This window comes from Rhinopithecus bieti, unplaced genomic scaffold (genome assembly GCF_001698545.2).
Source record: "Rhinopithecus bieti isolate Rb0 unplaced genomic scaffold, ASM169854v2 scaffold_53422, whole genome shotgun sequence".
Classification (NCBI taxonomy): domain Eukaryota; kingdom Metazoa; phylum Chordata; class Mammalia; order Primates; family Cercopithecidae; genus Rhinopithecus; species Rhinopithecus bieti.
In genome coordinates, this window is record NW_016821178.1 from 582,964 (window position 1) to 599,914 (window position 16,951).

The 16,951-nt window shown below is 38.0% G+C and overlaps 1 protein-coding gene across 2 annotated transcripts in view; it reads right to left on the reverse strand.

Moving 5' to 3' along the window:
- Positions 1 to 11,364: 11,364 nt before the first annotated feature.
- LOC108520751 (mediator of RNA polymerase II transcription subunit 13-like) overlaps positions 11,365 to 16,951 on the reverse strand; it is a 64,030-nt gene continuing 58,443 nt past the window's right edge. The window contains exons 26-27 of one of the 2 annotated variants that reach the window (XM_017860251.1): positions 15,431 to 15,543; positions 11,365 to 13,424 (exon numbers count right to left, since the gene is read on the reverse strand). In XM_017860251.1, the coding sequence (XP_017715740.1) occupies positions 13,292 to 13,424; positions 15,431 to 15,543 (246 nt within the window). In that variant the 3' untranslated portion in view covers positions 11,365 to 13,291. The remainder of the gene's footprint in view (positions 13,425 to 15,430; positions 15,544 to 16,951) is intronic. The other variant, XM_017860252.1, reaches the window with a different exon arrangement.

Genomic DNA, 16,951 nt, shown 5'->3' on the forward strand with positions numbered 1-16,951 from the left:
GGAACGGGTGGATCCAAGGTGCTGTTTTTATTAGAATGGAACCTACGGATTAAGAAGAGCATGGTGGATGTCTGTGGACTGTGTAAAGGTCATCACTAATGGAATTAGGTAATGGAGGTTTCTTTCCAAAACATGTTAAAAAAAAAAAAATAAAGGCAAATGGTAGAGTCCATACACAAAAAAGGCAAAACCGAAGAGTTAAAGGAAGCAAATAAATCTGTATGTGTATTTATAAAAATTGGCTGACAAGTCAAAGTATAACATGGAACAGGAAGTGCAAAAGCAAAAATCACCCTATTCAAAAAAAATATTGTTCTCTTAAGAAATAAAATACAACAGCTTGTATGAAGTACACCTAACACAAAATGACAAAGGTTGAAAACAAATGGTGGGCCAAAGATATAACACTGGCATTCTAATCAAAGGAAAGAAGGGCGGTATTCATATAAAAGGATAATTTAAAGCAAAAAGTATTATGCAGAATAAAGGGTCATTATATAGAGATAAGTTATATAATAGATACACATCATTAAACCAATAAGGAAGTACAAAGGAAGACCAAACTTCCAGTGGGAGATTTTAACTCCTACTGCCTGTGACAGAGCTTGAGGTCTGAATGGGGTGTAGAAAACAAAAAAAATGTACTCAAGACAGAATTAGTTGCTACCAAATCTTACGCCCTAGTTGTACTGGCCCATAGGATCACCACTAGCCCCATGTGGCTGTTAATCAGTTTGAAATATGGTGAGTGTGACTGAGAAACTAATCTTTTAATTTTATGTAAGTCTAATTAAATTTAATTTAAAAACAAGCAGTGTATTTTTTCTGCTAAACCCCCCCTTTTTTTTTTGCTAGAACTACATTTTTCTTTTAACCATTGAAAATGTAGTATCCAAATACAGATGGGCTGTAAATGTTAACTACATACAGATTTCAAAGACTTACTGCAAAAATAAGAATGCCACATAGTTCACTGATAATTTTCATACTGATTTTAGGTTGAAATGGAATAAGAATTTGGATATATTTGGTTAGGTATATATTAAAATTAATTTCACTTGTTTATTTTTACTTTTTAAATGTGGCTTCTAGAAAATATTAAATTATATGTGTGGTTCACGTTATATTTCTATTGGGCAACACTGCCCATGAAATAGGACACACCTTGTTTTGAAAATTTCAGAGAATGTTCACAAAAACTGATTACTAGATTATGTTGTAGTATAAAAGAATATTACAGTGTGAGACTTTAAGAGAATTTTCCTTAACAAAAATGGATCAAAAAAGAAAGAACCAAGAGTATAAAAATAAAATGAAAACATTAAGCATCAAGACTTGTAGGATGTAATCAACTTAAATCTAGTGCCAGATTTTATCCCTTTTAGCGTTTGACATCTCAAATGATAAAAGCAATTTTATCCCTTTTAGCGTTTGACACCTCTGAGAATCTGATACAAAGACTGTCTCCCTAAAAAAAAATGCACATAAAGAATTCTGCATATAATTTGAAGAGGGCCAACACATCCTGAAGCCCCCAGGCTATAATGCCTATATCATCAAAAGTGAAAATAAATTAAGCAGGCAATTAAAATTCAAGGAAAATGAAACATAACTCTCAAGGAAACTAGGAAAAAGAACGAGAAGACAAAGCCAGGATACGAACAGCAGAATTGTTAAGTCCATGAGCTGTTTCTTCGGAAAATCAAACAAAACTAAACAAAATCAAACTGCTAGAAAATCAATCGAGGGGAATAAAAGCATTAATATTGCTAGAAATGGAAAGGTTTCAGAATTAAGGGGTTTTCTGCACCATTGCATAATAATACATTTGAAAACTCATTTTTTCCTGTAAAATCTAAGTTAACAAAATCGACAAAAGAAATGGAAATCCCAAATCAATCAAAAAAAGAAAAAAAAAAATTCCCGTGTTTTGTAAACCGCTTCCCCAAAAGGCATCAGGATCTGATGAATTCACTGGTAAATCATTTCAGATTTTTGAGGTGCAACTAACTACTCTTTCAACAGTATCAGTGTTCGACAAACATTTCATGAGTGCCTACTTCAGTCCTATATTCAGTCTCAGTCCAATATAAAGTTGGTGTCATGAAAGATAAATTCTTTGGGTTCACGGAAAATGACGGGAAGTTCATTGGTTCATCTTGTGAAGCAAACGTGACTTTGACCCCTAGACCTAAGGAGAACCTCCTAAGCTTTGCAGTAATACAAGAAATAGCAACAACAAAAAACATTGGTATATATATAATTACAGAAACAGTGTCTTCTCTATGATTAAAAAAAATCACATACTTCAAAGGAAGCAGACAGGAAATTATATATATAAATAATGTATCTAAATTAGTAAAAATATCAAGACCTCTAAGTGAACAAACTAAGATTTAAGAGAAGCTAACAGGAAAATGCTCACTGAAAAACATTACCTCCTAAATTAAGACAATTACTATTTTACATGTTAAATTATTCAAATTGACATTCCCCCACAACAAATACTTCCTTGTGTTAGGGATTTTTTTTTCCCAGAGCTTCTGTTCTAAGCTCTGGGGTGGCCAATTTTACTGAATATTGTCTAGTCTTATAAAACAGGTGGATTGAAGCATGGCTCACCCAAAGCAAGGTAAAAGAGGTATACACTAGGCAGCAAGAGCCAGAGAAATGCTCAGAGATGCTGCCAATTCCACCAATTTCAACGTGTCTGCATGCTGTGAGCACCGGGTGAATGTCAAGAACACTCCAGGACAGACGTGGTTTGACCCGTATGGGTAACAGCCCGGACAGGTGCCATGTTAGCAGATTATTAAAACTGAGTATGTGCTTTCCTCACTTCCCTGCTTGTTTGAAAGAAAACAAAGAAAAAGTGGGACTAACGGGAATGTCTGTCTTGGGGTCTTCCCATCACCTGGGAACTTTAAATTCATTGAGAAAATAACCTTAACAGAAAAATCAATCCTTTGGTTCTTCCTGGAGATTAAACTTTCTTTCTCATCAACTTCTATTTCTTACCTGCTTCATGATTAGCGTTCTAGCTAGAAGCTGTTAAGTGTCAAAAAATCTTTTTTAAACTTGACCCTGGAATTTTAAGCAAAGTGGAGGAAGACTGGTAAATTTGGTTGCAGGTACAGCAGGATGCCCAGGGCAAACTTTACAACCCTCTAATTACCTGGCACGACAGAATTTTCTAGTGGTGTCTCATTAGGTATTAATAACATGAAATAATTACTGTTAAAGTGACCTTTTTGTCAAGGGGATATAAACAAGAGAATCATTTAACACCAAGATAACATGGTAATAAGTGAAAATTGCATCTTGATAGGATTTCAGCGTGCGGTGAATTCCAAAGCACGATTTCCTTTCTATACTGGCTTGACTGTAAATGACAAGAGGCAAAGACTGTTTTCAGTATGTGGCTTATGCTTCTGCAGTATGTCTTATGAGAAGTTTGCTTTTAAAAACCCATAGACGAACGGCACTTTTTATAAAGATTTTAGTGGTTCTTCGATGCCCAGTTGGTAACAAACACCTTTGCTCATGAATTCCTGAATAGTAGAAACATAAAACTATATAACCACATGGTTGGAGGGAATGAACTGGTATGAAGAGCAGAATCTGGGTGATGCAAACTGCTGAAGGCTGATGGCTTATCTACATCTAACTTGCAAGATACTGAAATGCATTCAGTAATTAATTTATCCTACCTCAAAGAGATTTTGCTGCAATTGCTGAATTGGTACAGATGGGGCAGTTATGAAAATGACGTTCCCACGACAAAGCCAACACTCATCGTTGAATATAGTACCACCCATGTATGAGCTAAGCATTGAAGCTACTGAATGCTTGTAAAAGTACCTCCTAGTTCTGATTATTTAGTTGTTGCAGAACTATATAAAAGTTATATATGTAAGGCAGTAACTGGATGAGATCACTATTACCCTTTAACCAAAGAGTTGGCCTCACTTTTCTCAGCCTTTCTTCAACAGTGCAGCTGTAACATGGATACAAGCCGTTTCGTTTGCAAAGCATTTCTCATGGAATCATCCTCATCCCTCATTTGCAGATGAAATAACAGAAGGCTGAGTTGTCTCAATAGCTTTATCTTCGGATTCTGATAATGTTAGGTTCAGAACAACGTATATTTCTAAAATGATGAAGGGAGATTAAAAGCAAGGCCTTTCCAATTATTCAAATGTTTATTGTAAGCTCTGCCAAGTCCTAGGGTTTAACCATTTTAATGAGAGATTTTGCAAGGGCAGTATACAAAATACCCTCGCAACTCTCGCTAGAACATGTGGCTTTTCCTAGCTGATGGACCCAAGAAGGGAACAGCATGGTAGATAGTGTGCAGCCAACAGGGACTTGTGTGTGGTGTATCAGATGCCAAACCCCCGTCACCAGCCTGCAAATCAGGAAAACAGCAAAGAGAGATGTATCTGTCATTTCTAAGAGACATCAAAAAGAAACTGGCTGAGACTGTGAAGAGAAAGGCAGTGGAATATAAATATAGACTTGTCATTTGTGCTAGGATTGACCACAATCTTACAGCTGAGAGACACCATTAGATCTCATCGACTCACAACAGTTGATTCAGTGTTGTGTGTGTGAGCATCTAAAAACCGATCCGGGAATGTACTTGTGCCCTGGAGTATAAGAATACAATTTCAGAACAGCTGTTGGGGGTGATCAGGGCGGTAAAATTCTACATCCGTTTCACTGACTGGAAGGTAGAGCCTGGCTACTGATCTAGGGCTATTCAATCCATATACACACCTCTTGAGCAGATGTAGATAATTTTATACAAAGGCAGGAGGGGAACGGAAAAAAGCCACTCCAAGTTTCAGTAATTCAATAATTTATTCCTCTAAAAAAGTGTGTAAAAGTATATAGCTCTCATCCACAAGGTATATATGAATGACATTTAAAATGGAGGCCTTTTATTATTGTTTCTTTTTATCAAAGTCTTTTAGTGTACTGTACCAGCGCTATACTGTAGTTATTTTTTTAAATGAACTTCACATATTTTTGTATTCTTTCAAATTGTTTGCTATATATAAAAGAAGCTCACTGCAAAATGCTTGAAGGAAAAAAGGAAACAAAAGAAATTCAGAACTTCCCAGAAATGTACAGCTTTTATATTTAAAAAAGGTTCGGAAATATCCATACAAGCTTGCTGGACAATCCCACCCTTCTCTCCCCGCTTTCTTTTTTTGGTTCAAACCATGTTAAGAGTTTGTCTGATTTCTGCAGAAAAGAAATGTTTCTTAAATGGGTTTTATGTGTTATATTTTCTTTTAAAAAATTGATCTTCTCAGGGCCATTTAAAAATATGCACATCAAGGCTATTTATTTATTTATTTAAGACAGATTCTTCCTCTGTCACCCAGGCCAGAGTGCAGTGGCACCATTACAGCTCACTGCAGCCTCAACCTCCCCAGGCTCTAGTGATTGTTTCATCTCAGCCTTTTGAGTAGTTGAGACTACAGGTGCATGCCGTCACACCCGGCTGATATCTGTGTGTGTGTGTGTGTGTGTGTGTGTGGGTGTGTGTGTGTGCATGTGTGTGTATGTTTTATTTTGTAGAGATGGGGTTTTGCTGTGTTGCCCAGGCTGATCTCGAACTCCTGGGCTCACGCAGTCCTCCCACCTCAGCCTCCCAAAGTGCCAGGATGACAGGCCAGGGCAAGGCTATTTAAATTATCTTGTGACTGGGTGCAGTGGCTCACACCTGTAACGCTTTGGGAGGCCGAGGCGGGTGGATCACCTGAGGTCAGGATTCAAGACCATCCAGCCGATCAACATGGTGAAACTCCATCTCTACTAAAAAAAAAATACAAAAATTAGCCAGGCACGGTGGCGCATGCTTGCAATCCCAGCTGTTTGGGAGGCTGAGTCAGGAGAATCTCTTCAACCTGGGAGGCAGAGGTTGCAGTGAGCCAAGATTGTGCCATTGCACTCCAACCTGGGCAACAAGAGTGAAACTCTGTCTTAAAATAATAAAGAAAGAAAGAAATAATATCTGATCTTTCTCTTCTTATTTTTAACAATTTTTTTCTATCTAAAGGGGTAGCAATTTAGTGAACAAATTAGAACAGAAATGACTACCCAGAAAAATAACTAGCTAAAAAAAATCCTAAAGAGTAGTATCCCAGACAATTCTAGTATATATTCTAGAGGTTTAGGGAAATTTTAAATTATAACTTTCAATCAATTTTTCTAGACCTCAGCTTAAAAGCAGTGTTTCTATATTGCCTTCTGATTTAGAATTTTAAGGGGGATGTTATGTGCAATGTGATTGTTCCTTTCCTGAAAACAACCTCCCCAAAATGAAGCTCATTTAAGAGATTAGAAGGAGGAGCAAAAGGAATAAGAGATTAAAATAAGATAGCTAAGAAGAGATGCAAAAAAGATAGGTTTCAAAAATTTGAACAAGAGTGAGCAAGATAATCTTTGTGAGATTTTCTTGGAGTCAAAATTTTATTTGAGGTCAGCATATCAATTGAAAAGCTAAACGTTATTTAATTTTTTTAAAGCTCCTCTAAATTTTGACATGTAAAAAGTTCCACATAATAGCTACTGTTATTCAGAGTAAAAGTAAATTTGCCATTTACTAAGAGAAGCACAAAAATTAGTATTGTCGTGGGAATTTGTAGGGAAGCAGCTTTTCTGCCAGGAGGAGATTATGGGTTTTTTAATAGATACACTCATGAAAAACAAGAAGAACAAGAGGAAGGCCACATCAGTTGGTCAAGAATGTGACTATGAATGTGTTTTGGATTCCCTAACGTAACAGAAGCTAGGAATGGACTGTATAATCAAAAATAAAAATGTGCACCTCGGAATGTGAACTAAACAAAGGAATGTTCTTTTTCTCATGAATTGGCAAGACAGATAGGAGACAGATCAAGCCTATGCCTTCATCTGTTCTTTATGAAACACATGCTTATAGATGCAACAGAAACAGGATAGTCCAGGGCAAAACAATTCTAGCCATCTACTCACAAAAGATATACACATACGCACATACAAGTGATACAACATCACACTAAGAGACAGACCAAAGAAAATACAAAGTTATCAGTGAAGAATAAGCCATTAGTGGGGAAAAAAAAATTGTGAAATCGTGCACCTTCAAATCAAGAGTTCTCCAAATTAAATCCAAATTAAATTATATAATACATATAGTGTTGGCTACAAGTCCTAGTATACCAAAGGGGAGTCACCACTGGAAGCCCAATGTGATGATTTACAATTCAAATTACTGTTAAAGGGCAAATGGAATTTTGGCACCAGAAAACCAAAAAGCATTTCTGTTGGTCCAAAGGTCCTATAGAAAGCTTATGATGATCTTGCTGGTACCTTCAGATTTGCCAAAAGATGATAGCACCGCTCAATATCTGAAACAAAAATATAAAGCTTAATATATTGCTTATTTAAGAAGGGAGCACTATGCTCATCATGTACAATCTGTCCAAGCAGAGCAAGTTTCTGCCCTTACATAAGGTTTTGGGAAGAATGGCGTTCAGGGATTGGTGGATTTCTAACAGGATCAAGCAAGTTCAAGTCAATTGAAGAAACATCTTTTCTCAGATGAGACTGTTGTTGATTGGATGTATTTTGGAAGTTTCTGTGCCCGACTGAATGATTTTCAAAGTAAGGTGCTATTAGTGACTAGTGGTTTTAGGAAGCTTGTCCATGGAAGTGAATTGTTGGTTACTAAATGTGTGTAAAACCAGTTCTAGTGGTTACTTTTACCATGGTTATAGAACTGTAATTGATTAGTTAAACAGGGATAAAATTTGTTTGGTGACTACTTGTTACCAGGGATACAGAATATTCAGGCTTTTGTTACAGTGTTCAATTTTTTAAAAAAATATTTTTATGACAGTTAATGTTAGGGACTAGTTGTAAAGACAAGACAGCTGGGATAAGAGGTAATCAGTCAAGGGGTATTTACAATGATCAAAGTATGGTGATACGGTTTGGCTCTGTCCCCACCTGAATCTCATCTTAAATTGTAGCTCTCATAATCCCCTCGTGTCGTAGGAGGGACCCAGTGGGAGGTAATTGAATCATGGGGCAAGTTTTTCCCATTCTATTCTCACGATAGTGATGCATTCTCACGAGATCTGATGGTTTTATAAAGGGCAGTTCCCCTACACACAGTTCTCTTACTGTCACCATGTAAGATATGCCTCCTTTGCCCCTTCTTCACCTTCTGCCATGATTGTGAGGCCTCCCCAACCATGTGGAACTGTGAGTCTTTTTATGTATAAATAACTCAGTCTCCAGTATGTCTTTATTAGCAGCGTGAGAACGAACTAATATACAGGGGGTTCAAGATTTATCAGAGCGGAAACAATACACAGTGAGGATTCCAAAAAGGTGGAGGGAGGGAGAGAGGGGGACAAAGGTTAAAGAACTACCTACCAGATACTATTTTCCCACTCTTTGGGTGACAGGATCATCAGAAACCCAAACCTCAGCATCATGCAATATACTCATGTAACAAATTTGCACATGCACCCTCTGAATCTAAAATTTTAAAAAAATCACCAGAGATTCTTTTCAATACCTGAGGTCCATATCTAGAAATTATGACTCATTCAGACCAGGATGACTGGATATCTCTATTATTTAAAGATTTCCCAATTCTGAATGAAATCTTTCTTTGGATTTATAACTTGGAGCTACTTTTAAGACTAGCATTGTACTGCTGTTTTACAGGTGAGACCAGAGAGATCAAGAAAATTGTCTAGTCTAGCTAGTTATTGACTCAAATGAGAGTAAATTCATGATGTTTTACTTTAAGTCTTGTAACTTTAGTTTTGGTTTCTGAATGCAAGTGAGGATATCTACACCTGAACCTTGGTTAGATTAATGCTGACACTTAGGATTTGACTCATGATTATGCTTCTCGGTTGTTTTGATTAAACTTCTCCTTGAGGAAATTGAATGTATATTCTGAATGACTAAAATAACACACAAATTAACGAATTAATAACTAGTTCTCTGCCTTATAACTATGGCTCTAAGAAGCTCCTAGGCCGTGAACCTCACCATTCTGCCCCTTAGTTTCCTCATACATAAAATTAAGGTGTAACAATGATTGATCTGTAGGGTCTCTTCAATATCTGGCATTTTAGTTTATTACAACCTGGAAAGTTTTTATTATGGTGTGTTTGGAAGTATTAATCAAAATGGGAAGCTTCTGCATTGGAAAAGGGAATTGTGTCAGATTTAGGAAGTACAATCAATATGCCTTAAAATAGATAATTGAAGTTATAAAATTGCAATTCGTAGTGGGATGAGGTAGATCTTTTACAGGCCTACTATGAAAACCCATAAAAGTTTTATATTTATATTGAGATAGTGAAAATAAAGATATGCTACTAGAAGTTATGGTGAATGTGGCCTGATTGATGAGGTCACCCTGGCCCATGAAATAGAGAAGAAGGAGCCTTCATTGTTTTCACATCTTGTAGCCTTAAGAGCAGAGTGAATCGAGAGTGCTTTAAAAGTCCCCTCCAAGCACAGGCAAGACCTAGCAAAGATGGACCAGGACAAACATTACGTTAGTTGCCTAGGTAACAGAGCCCCTTCCTATGTGTCATATTATAACAAGAAAAGTCAAAGCCACGTACAGATGAAGAAAATAATCAAGGGACAAGAGATGTGGTTTGGATAAAATCTACCTGTGAAGAAAGTTTGAAGAGGTATTTGAGAGAGTTTGTGCTTCAAAACATGACATTACCACTGGAGCAAAATTGAGTTTTGCTTAAAAGTGTGGTACTTTCTGCCTCTCAAGAGTATAAAATGAGGTATATCAAGCTTTTCTCCTGTTAGTATGATCACAGACAGTGGCAATAAATTGAGTTCATTACCCAAGTTGTCTCAGCTGTTCTATCTGCTGAGCATATTCTCTGTAATTCTCAGAATCTTTCTTAAATGAGTACTCAGTACCAGTCTCTACCAACTGATTGAAGTGAGCATGTGAGATGAAACCAATTTGTCATTCTTGTCTTCCCCATTCCATGTTTTGGGACTATATAGCAGCAGTAGAGGCTACACCTTCCAGCAGTGTAAAGACTCTTACTTGAGAGATAATAGATTGAAGGAAAGATGGGGCAGAATCTTGACCATTCTCAAAGTGCTGGCCCTGTGAACACTGTTTCAGACTCTAAATTTACCTTTCTGCTCTATGTTTTGGCTATTCTCAGACCAGAAACAGCAGGTCAGCCTAAGAGATGCACTATGTCTTAAGAGATAACCTCCAGAGAAATATCAGCCAAAAGCGGTATTGTCCAAATGGTGAGTGCTCTTCCATCTTTATTATTATCTCACCTGCCAAGGAAGAAAACAGGTCTAACACCAGCATCCCAGATCTTTGATGGAGAGACCAGAACGCTATGAGAAAAGCAGGGCTAGGTTCAAATAATGCTTTTACTGCTTACTAACTAGGTCACATTAGGCAACTTTCTTAAACACATCAAACCTTAATTTCTTCATCTGCAAATTAAGGGTGCTAATACCCACATTAAGGATTTCTTATGGACAATGAAATTTATTATAAAAAATCAAGTAAATGAATTAGTATGTGAGAAAAAAGTTTTGCACAGTGCTTAACACATTTTAAGCAGTTATTAAATGTCGATTATCATTGGCATTCTAGACTCACTTCCATAATAACCCAGGTGAAAGTGGCAATTTTTCTTTTTTTATCTTGTATTGCTTATGGAGCTGAGATTAACACCTTATTGAATAAATTATTGCTGCCATCAATAAACTGCATTTCTCGCTCTTTAAATTCTTTTTATTTTTCATACTTCCTGAATCTCTGGTCATTTCCTACATATTTGAATTTCAGAAAATATCAAACACACTCCCACCTCAGGGTCTTCATATCTAGGGGTTTCAGTCTGTACCATCTACTAACCCTCAGGTATTCAACGGATCCTTTTTCACTCGTGTGGTCTCTGCACAAATTCAGCCAAATAGCTGCTTAAATGTTACCCTTATAAATAGGACTCCTAGACTCACCCATATTCTATGACATGTCCCTCTTTAACTTACATACCTCATAGATTCTGAGTCTTCTTAATTTTGCTTCATAGCACTTTGCTTCCTAAAATTATATATTTANATACAGACTTTTTCACACAGAAGTACATAATAAGATTTTTTAAAATCTATTGCCATTCATTTATTTTTGCACAAAAACGTATAAATATGTCACCAGCTTTTCTTAACTTAAAAAACTTAAATAAAAGACACCAGATGAAAACTACCCTTTGCTGCCATTTTTTTTTTAAGTTTTTTGTACGGGTTTTTTTATTTTTTATGTTTTTTTTCTTTTTCTGCTTAGAATTGGGTTTCTAGGGAAGAAAAGCCCCTGCATTAAAAACAGCCCATTTAAAAAAAAATTCAAAGTTCTGATGAATTCCGGGAAAAAAGCAACCCCAAAGTGGTAAAAGATTACAAATATCTACTTTACAATTTGTCTTCTCACCAAGATAATTTTATACAAGTTTACAATCTTCATCTTCTTATGCTCTTCAAAAGGCCTTGAGAATTTTCCTTTCTGATTAAGAAAAAATAGCACTGCAATATTTTTAAAGTCAATTTTACACTGTACACATTAGATACAAATGGTTTGATATATCAGATTTTTTCTCCTATACATTGCGAAAGTCAACCCCCCCTCAATTGGTGGTACAGAGAAGAAAATTATCCATTTACAAGTTATTTCTCTGCTTTCACATTCCCACCACACAATTTTTTTTTTAATATAATGTTTTAAACTTTAAATTTCAAGAAAAATACTTTTACAAAATCATATCAATTATTACATTTTTCCTTTTTTGTTAATAACCAGGACATGGAAGTCTCTTGGAAGAACTTTTAAAATTTGCATGATTCTCTCCACAGATGACAAGAGCTCAAAGGCCTGGTCACAGTGGCTCCCGGGAGGCCAGTACACACCCACTGCCCTCAGACAGAAACGCACAACACAAGGGTTAGAAACAGGGTTTCAAAGACAACCCTCTGGGCCGGGAATGAGGAGTCATAAAATACTGCAATTCGCCATTAATGCTTTAAAAGGCATTTTTTTTAAAAGTCCCACCACAAAGGCTCAACTTCAAGTACTAATTTAATGGTTAAGTTGTAATATTTCTTTGAAATAATATTCCTATGGTCCAGAAAAAATTCACCATATTTATAACTGATTTCATGAGCAAACACTTTCAATTGTTGTATGTACATAAGTCCCTTTTGATCTAATGAGAGGAGAGACCTGGCTTTCGTTAAGAATTCACTAGAAAATATATTTCCGTTGTGACTATATAAAACTAATTAAGGTACTTGCCTCCATGGCTCTGAGTTGAGCTTGACTGCCTTCTGTATAAAAATGTTATCCTTCATGAAATGCTGGCCACTTAACATGGCAGAACTTTTAAAACTCAGTTTGTTGTTAACAAAACCTACTGCTGGGTGGTTTTGAATATATTACTTCTAGGCATGATCTCCCCAATGTGTTTTTACTCCTTTTCCGGCTTCTAGGACAGAGGTATGTAGTCAAAGAATCCTATGGTGGATCTGAATTGGGTTTCAGCTACTGTACCTGGTCCTTGTGAATTAAAAAAACAAAGTCACAAAAATGATATGACAAAACAAATTAAAATAAATAAACAAAATGAAGCTGTCTCCAGACCTTCTGCATCCACACACAGGTGTGAAGTCAACCAAAGCACTCATGCTAATCTGGATGGGAGCACTAGGGAGACAGGAACCCCAGTATGAAACCATATACTTGAGCTGGTTCTTATTTTTAAAAAGTCCCAGATTATGGAGTTCAGGTAACCCACAGGCCACACACCAGTAACTAGAGGATTTCATCCAAAGGGCTAGACTGCCCTCAATTGTATACAGAGGCTGAAAACACAGACTCTTGTGCAAAAGGACACTGTCTCTTCTGTTTCCCGCTGAAAAGCCACCAACAACCACCACCTTCCTGGGACCAGTGGTTGGGGGCTACATACACCACCGCACTGGCTGAAAGTCACCGCTTATGGAAGTTTCCAGGTCCATGAGAGAAGTGTCAAGGAGTCACTCTGTAATGAACACTGCAGAATTGACATGTGCCTGCTGAGAAGGAATCACAGTGCAGGACTGTGGAGAGTGGTCTGAAGAAAAGGATGTGGGTTATTTGCAGAGTGTAGCAGGTTCCTTGGACTGAGGTTGCAGGGAGAAGGAACTGAGCCAGAGAGAACAAGTGCTTTTCCAATTAAAGTATATTCATGATGGCATTGTACAACTGAGTGAGCACCACAAAGTGGACGGGAAGGCAGGAAGTACGGTCCTGGGTGGCCGGATTGCACGTGAGCCAGGACAGAGCGTTGTACTGCTCCAAAACAAACCTGCCAAAGAGAACACACAGAGCAGGGGCATGAGCCTCAAGAGGGGAAGGCTGGTTCTCAGATTCTAACACATTCCAGATCTTAGCAGGAAGGAGGTCTCAGAGGCATCCTTTAACTTGCCCCAGGCTCTTTCCCTCATCCTTGTCTCACGTTCCTCCTTCCTTCTAGACATGGACTATCCAGTACAGTAGCCACCAGCCACACATGGCCACCGAGCTCTGCCAGTGAGGCCAGTCAGAACTTGCGTGGACTGCAGGTAAAAGTAGGTAATGGAGCCCAAACACTTAGAGGCCAGGGGCAGTGGCTCACGCCTGTAATCCCAGCAACTTTGGGAGGCCGAGGTCAGTGTATCACCCGAGGTCAGGAGTTCAAGACCAGGTGGCCAACATGGTGAAACCCCATCTCTATTAAAAATATAAAAAGTAGTCAGGCGTGGGGGTGCATGCCTGTAATCCCAGCTACTTGGGAGGCTGAAGCAGGAGAATCGCTTGAGCCTGTAGGTGGAAGTTGCAGTGAGATCATGCCACTGCACTCTAGCCTGGGTGACAGAGCAGGACTCTGTCTCCAAAACAAAGAAAAAGAAAAAAAGAAAAGTATGTAAACATTTCATGAATATTTTTATATTGGTACATGTTGAAATAACACTTTGAATATATTGAGTTAAATAAAATATATTACTAAAATTCATCAGTTTCTTTTTACTATTTTAATGTGGCTAGTAGAAAAATTTTAATTAGATTTGAGGTTCACATTATATTTCTATTGGACAGTGTTCCTCTAGGGCAGCAGTCTCCAACCTTTTTTGGCACCAGGGACCGGTTTTGTGGAAGACAATTTTTCCACGTGGTGGGGAATAGTTTCAGGATGAAACTGTTCCACCTTAAATCATCAGGCATTAAGAGTCTCATAAGGAGTGCACAACCTAGATCCTTTGCATGTGCGGTTCACAATAGGGTTTGTGCCCCTATGAGAATCTAATGCCGTTGCCTGACAGGAGGCAGAGCACAGGTTGTAATGCTCGCTCACCTGCCACTTACTGCACGCTGTGTGGCCTGGTTCCTAACAAGGCATGGACGGGGGTTGGGGACCCTTGTTCTAGGGGGCCTGGAAGCCAAATTTATGTTGATCAGGTTATTTTTATCCATAACTATAATCATACATTAATCTATAATGTACAGTTTCCTATCATTTCCTAACCATTTAAGAGTTATAAAACATTAGAAAAGGCCTGTATCTTTTCTCAAGGTAGATGAAGAATGTCTGTGGTTTGATTAATACCCATTTCTGGGATGCATTTCCCTACTATGTCATTTATGTTCTAGTTCATTTTTTAAAAAAAACATAATCGGTGGCTCACGCCTGTAATCCCAGCACTTTGGGAGGCTGAGGCGGGTGGATCATGAGGTCAGGAGATCGAGACCATCCTGGCTAACACGGTGAAACCCCGTCTCTACTAAAAATACAAAAAAAAGCTGGGTGTGGTGGTGGGCGCCTGTAGTCCCAGCTACTTGGGAGGCTGAGGCAGGAGAACGGCGTAAACCCGGGAGGCAGAGCTTGCAGTGAGCTGAGATCGCGCCACTGCACTCCAGCCTGGGTGACAGAGCGAGACTCCATCTCAAAAAAAAAAAAAAACACATAATCTATCTCAGGAAGCATAAAAAGTATTTTCAATGTGAGGTGCTTTAAAAGTTCCAGACACTGTCTTCTAACTATCCACCCCCGAGATCTGACCTCTCTTCATCACCATGAAGTGCTTGCTCTGAACGGGAAACAAAAGCAATTATAAATGCCTATCACTGCCTAACTGAATCCAATGTGTTACACTGCCTGTCCCATGCAGCCATGGGGGACTGCAGCTCTCACTGACTCATCAGATACTGTTTCAATGCACAAATGGCAGCTTCTTTTCCATGAATACCACACTTAGATTAAAACACCTTGGAAAGACAACAGTAAAGGAATATCATTTCAAACTGCACTGCTATGATGCCTAGGTTGGTATCTACCTTAAAACATCAGACGTAGTTTTGGAGTCAAGAGGGTGTGGAACCCGCTGAGAATTCCTGGCAGGCAGAAGTTCGTCTGTCTGTGCTACTGAAATGTGGTGATGCAGCGAAGCCTGGTGAAAAAACAAAGGGAGTTACCTCTCTGGTCTAGACAATCACAGTGCAGAAGTGAGGGAGGCCATGTCTGCCAGAAGCAGATGCTCCCAAAAGTCCCTAGAAGTCAGAGTTTCTATGAGTTTATAAATTTTAACCTGCCCAGTAACCCCCAAGGTAATCCCAAGTAACTTCTCATCCTAGGGTTGGGGGGGGGGGGGAAGGCATACTTTTTGGGCTTTTTTGGTCTACTGTATTTTGTTTCTTCAATGGAAATAGTCTAGCACACACAAAAATACTCTAACATATAATAAGGTCCCATGAATTTATATCACCAAGATGCAACAATTATCAGTATTCACCACTTTTCTGTTTTCGTTTTTCTGAATTATTTTAAACAAAACACAAATATTACCATCTCTACAAAACATTAAAAAAAAAATAGCTGGGCATGGTGGTTTGTGCCTGTAGTCCCAGCTACTCAGAAGGTTGAAGCTGGAAGATTGCTTGAGCCTGGGAGGATGAGGATGCAGTGAGTTGTGATTGCACCACTGCACTCCAGCCTGGGCAACAGAGCAAGACTCTGTCTCCAAAAAAACATACAAACAAACAAAAACAAAAACAAACAAACAAACAAAAAACTCATAAAACAAATATTGTATCATTTTGCTTGTAAAAAGTCAGAGATATCTCACATAAGGACCTTTAAACATAACAGTAATTATCACACAATAAAAATTCACAATGATTCCTTAATATTATCACCCCAATCACCCCATCTGCAGGATAATAAGATAATGCTCCCTTATTCTCTCAAAAATGTCTTTTATATTTGGTTTACTAAAATCTTGAGCCAACATAATCTGTACGTGACAAATGATTAAAGGCACGAAATGTCTACTGTCCCACCTGAAGTAACATGATTCATCACTGGGTTCAGGTGGTACCAGCATATTACACCCATCATAAAGTTCCTCATCAAGTTTTCACCCAATGGTTTTGGTATTACTTTATATGTAAACGAGAGGCAATATATAAATGCTTTCTCTTTATTTTTGTATTTTCAGACTGAGTTGATGCTCTAGCAGTTAAAAATGACTGATTTTTTGTTTTCCAACACAATTATGAACCAAGGATTTGTTTCATTTTATCACTGTCATCATTTGTTTTAATGATCATATGGTCCCATCCTAGCCCTAGACAATCAAGCTGCCCTCTAAGATGGCTCCTGAGGCCCTGATGGACCATCATGAGCTTTGGTAACTTTCTTGCTTTTAGGTGTGGCAAGATGCCCTAGGTTCATTGGGAACATTTCCTGCTTCATACCTGGAATCAGTCATCTCTTCAAAGAACCATAGTACCTTTAAGTGACAACGGTGTGTAGGAACCACAATTGTGGCAATAGAGGTGTTTATTGCTGCTAAGCTT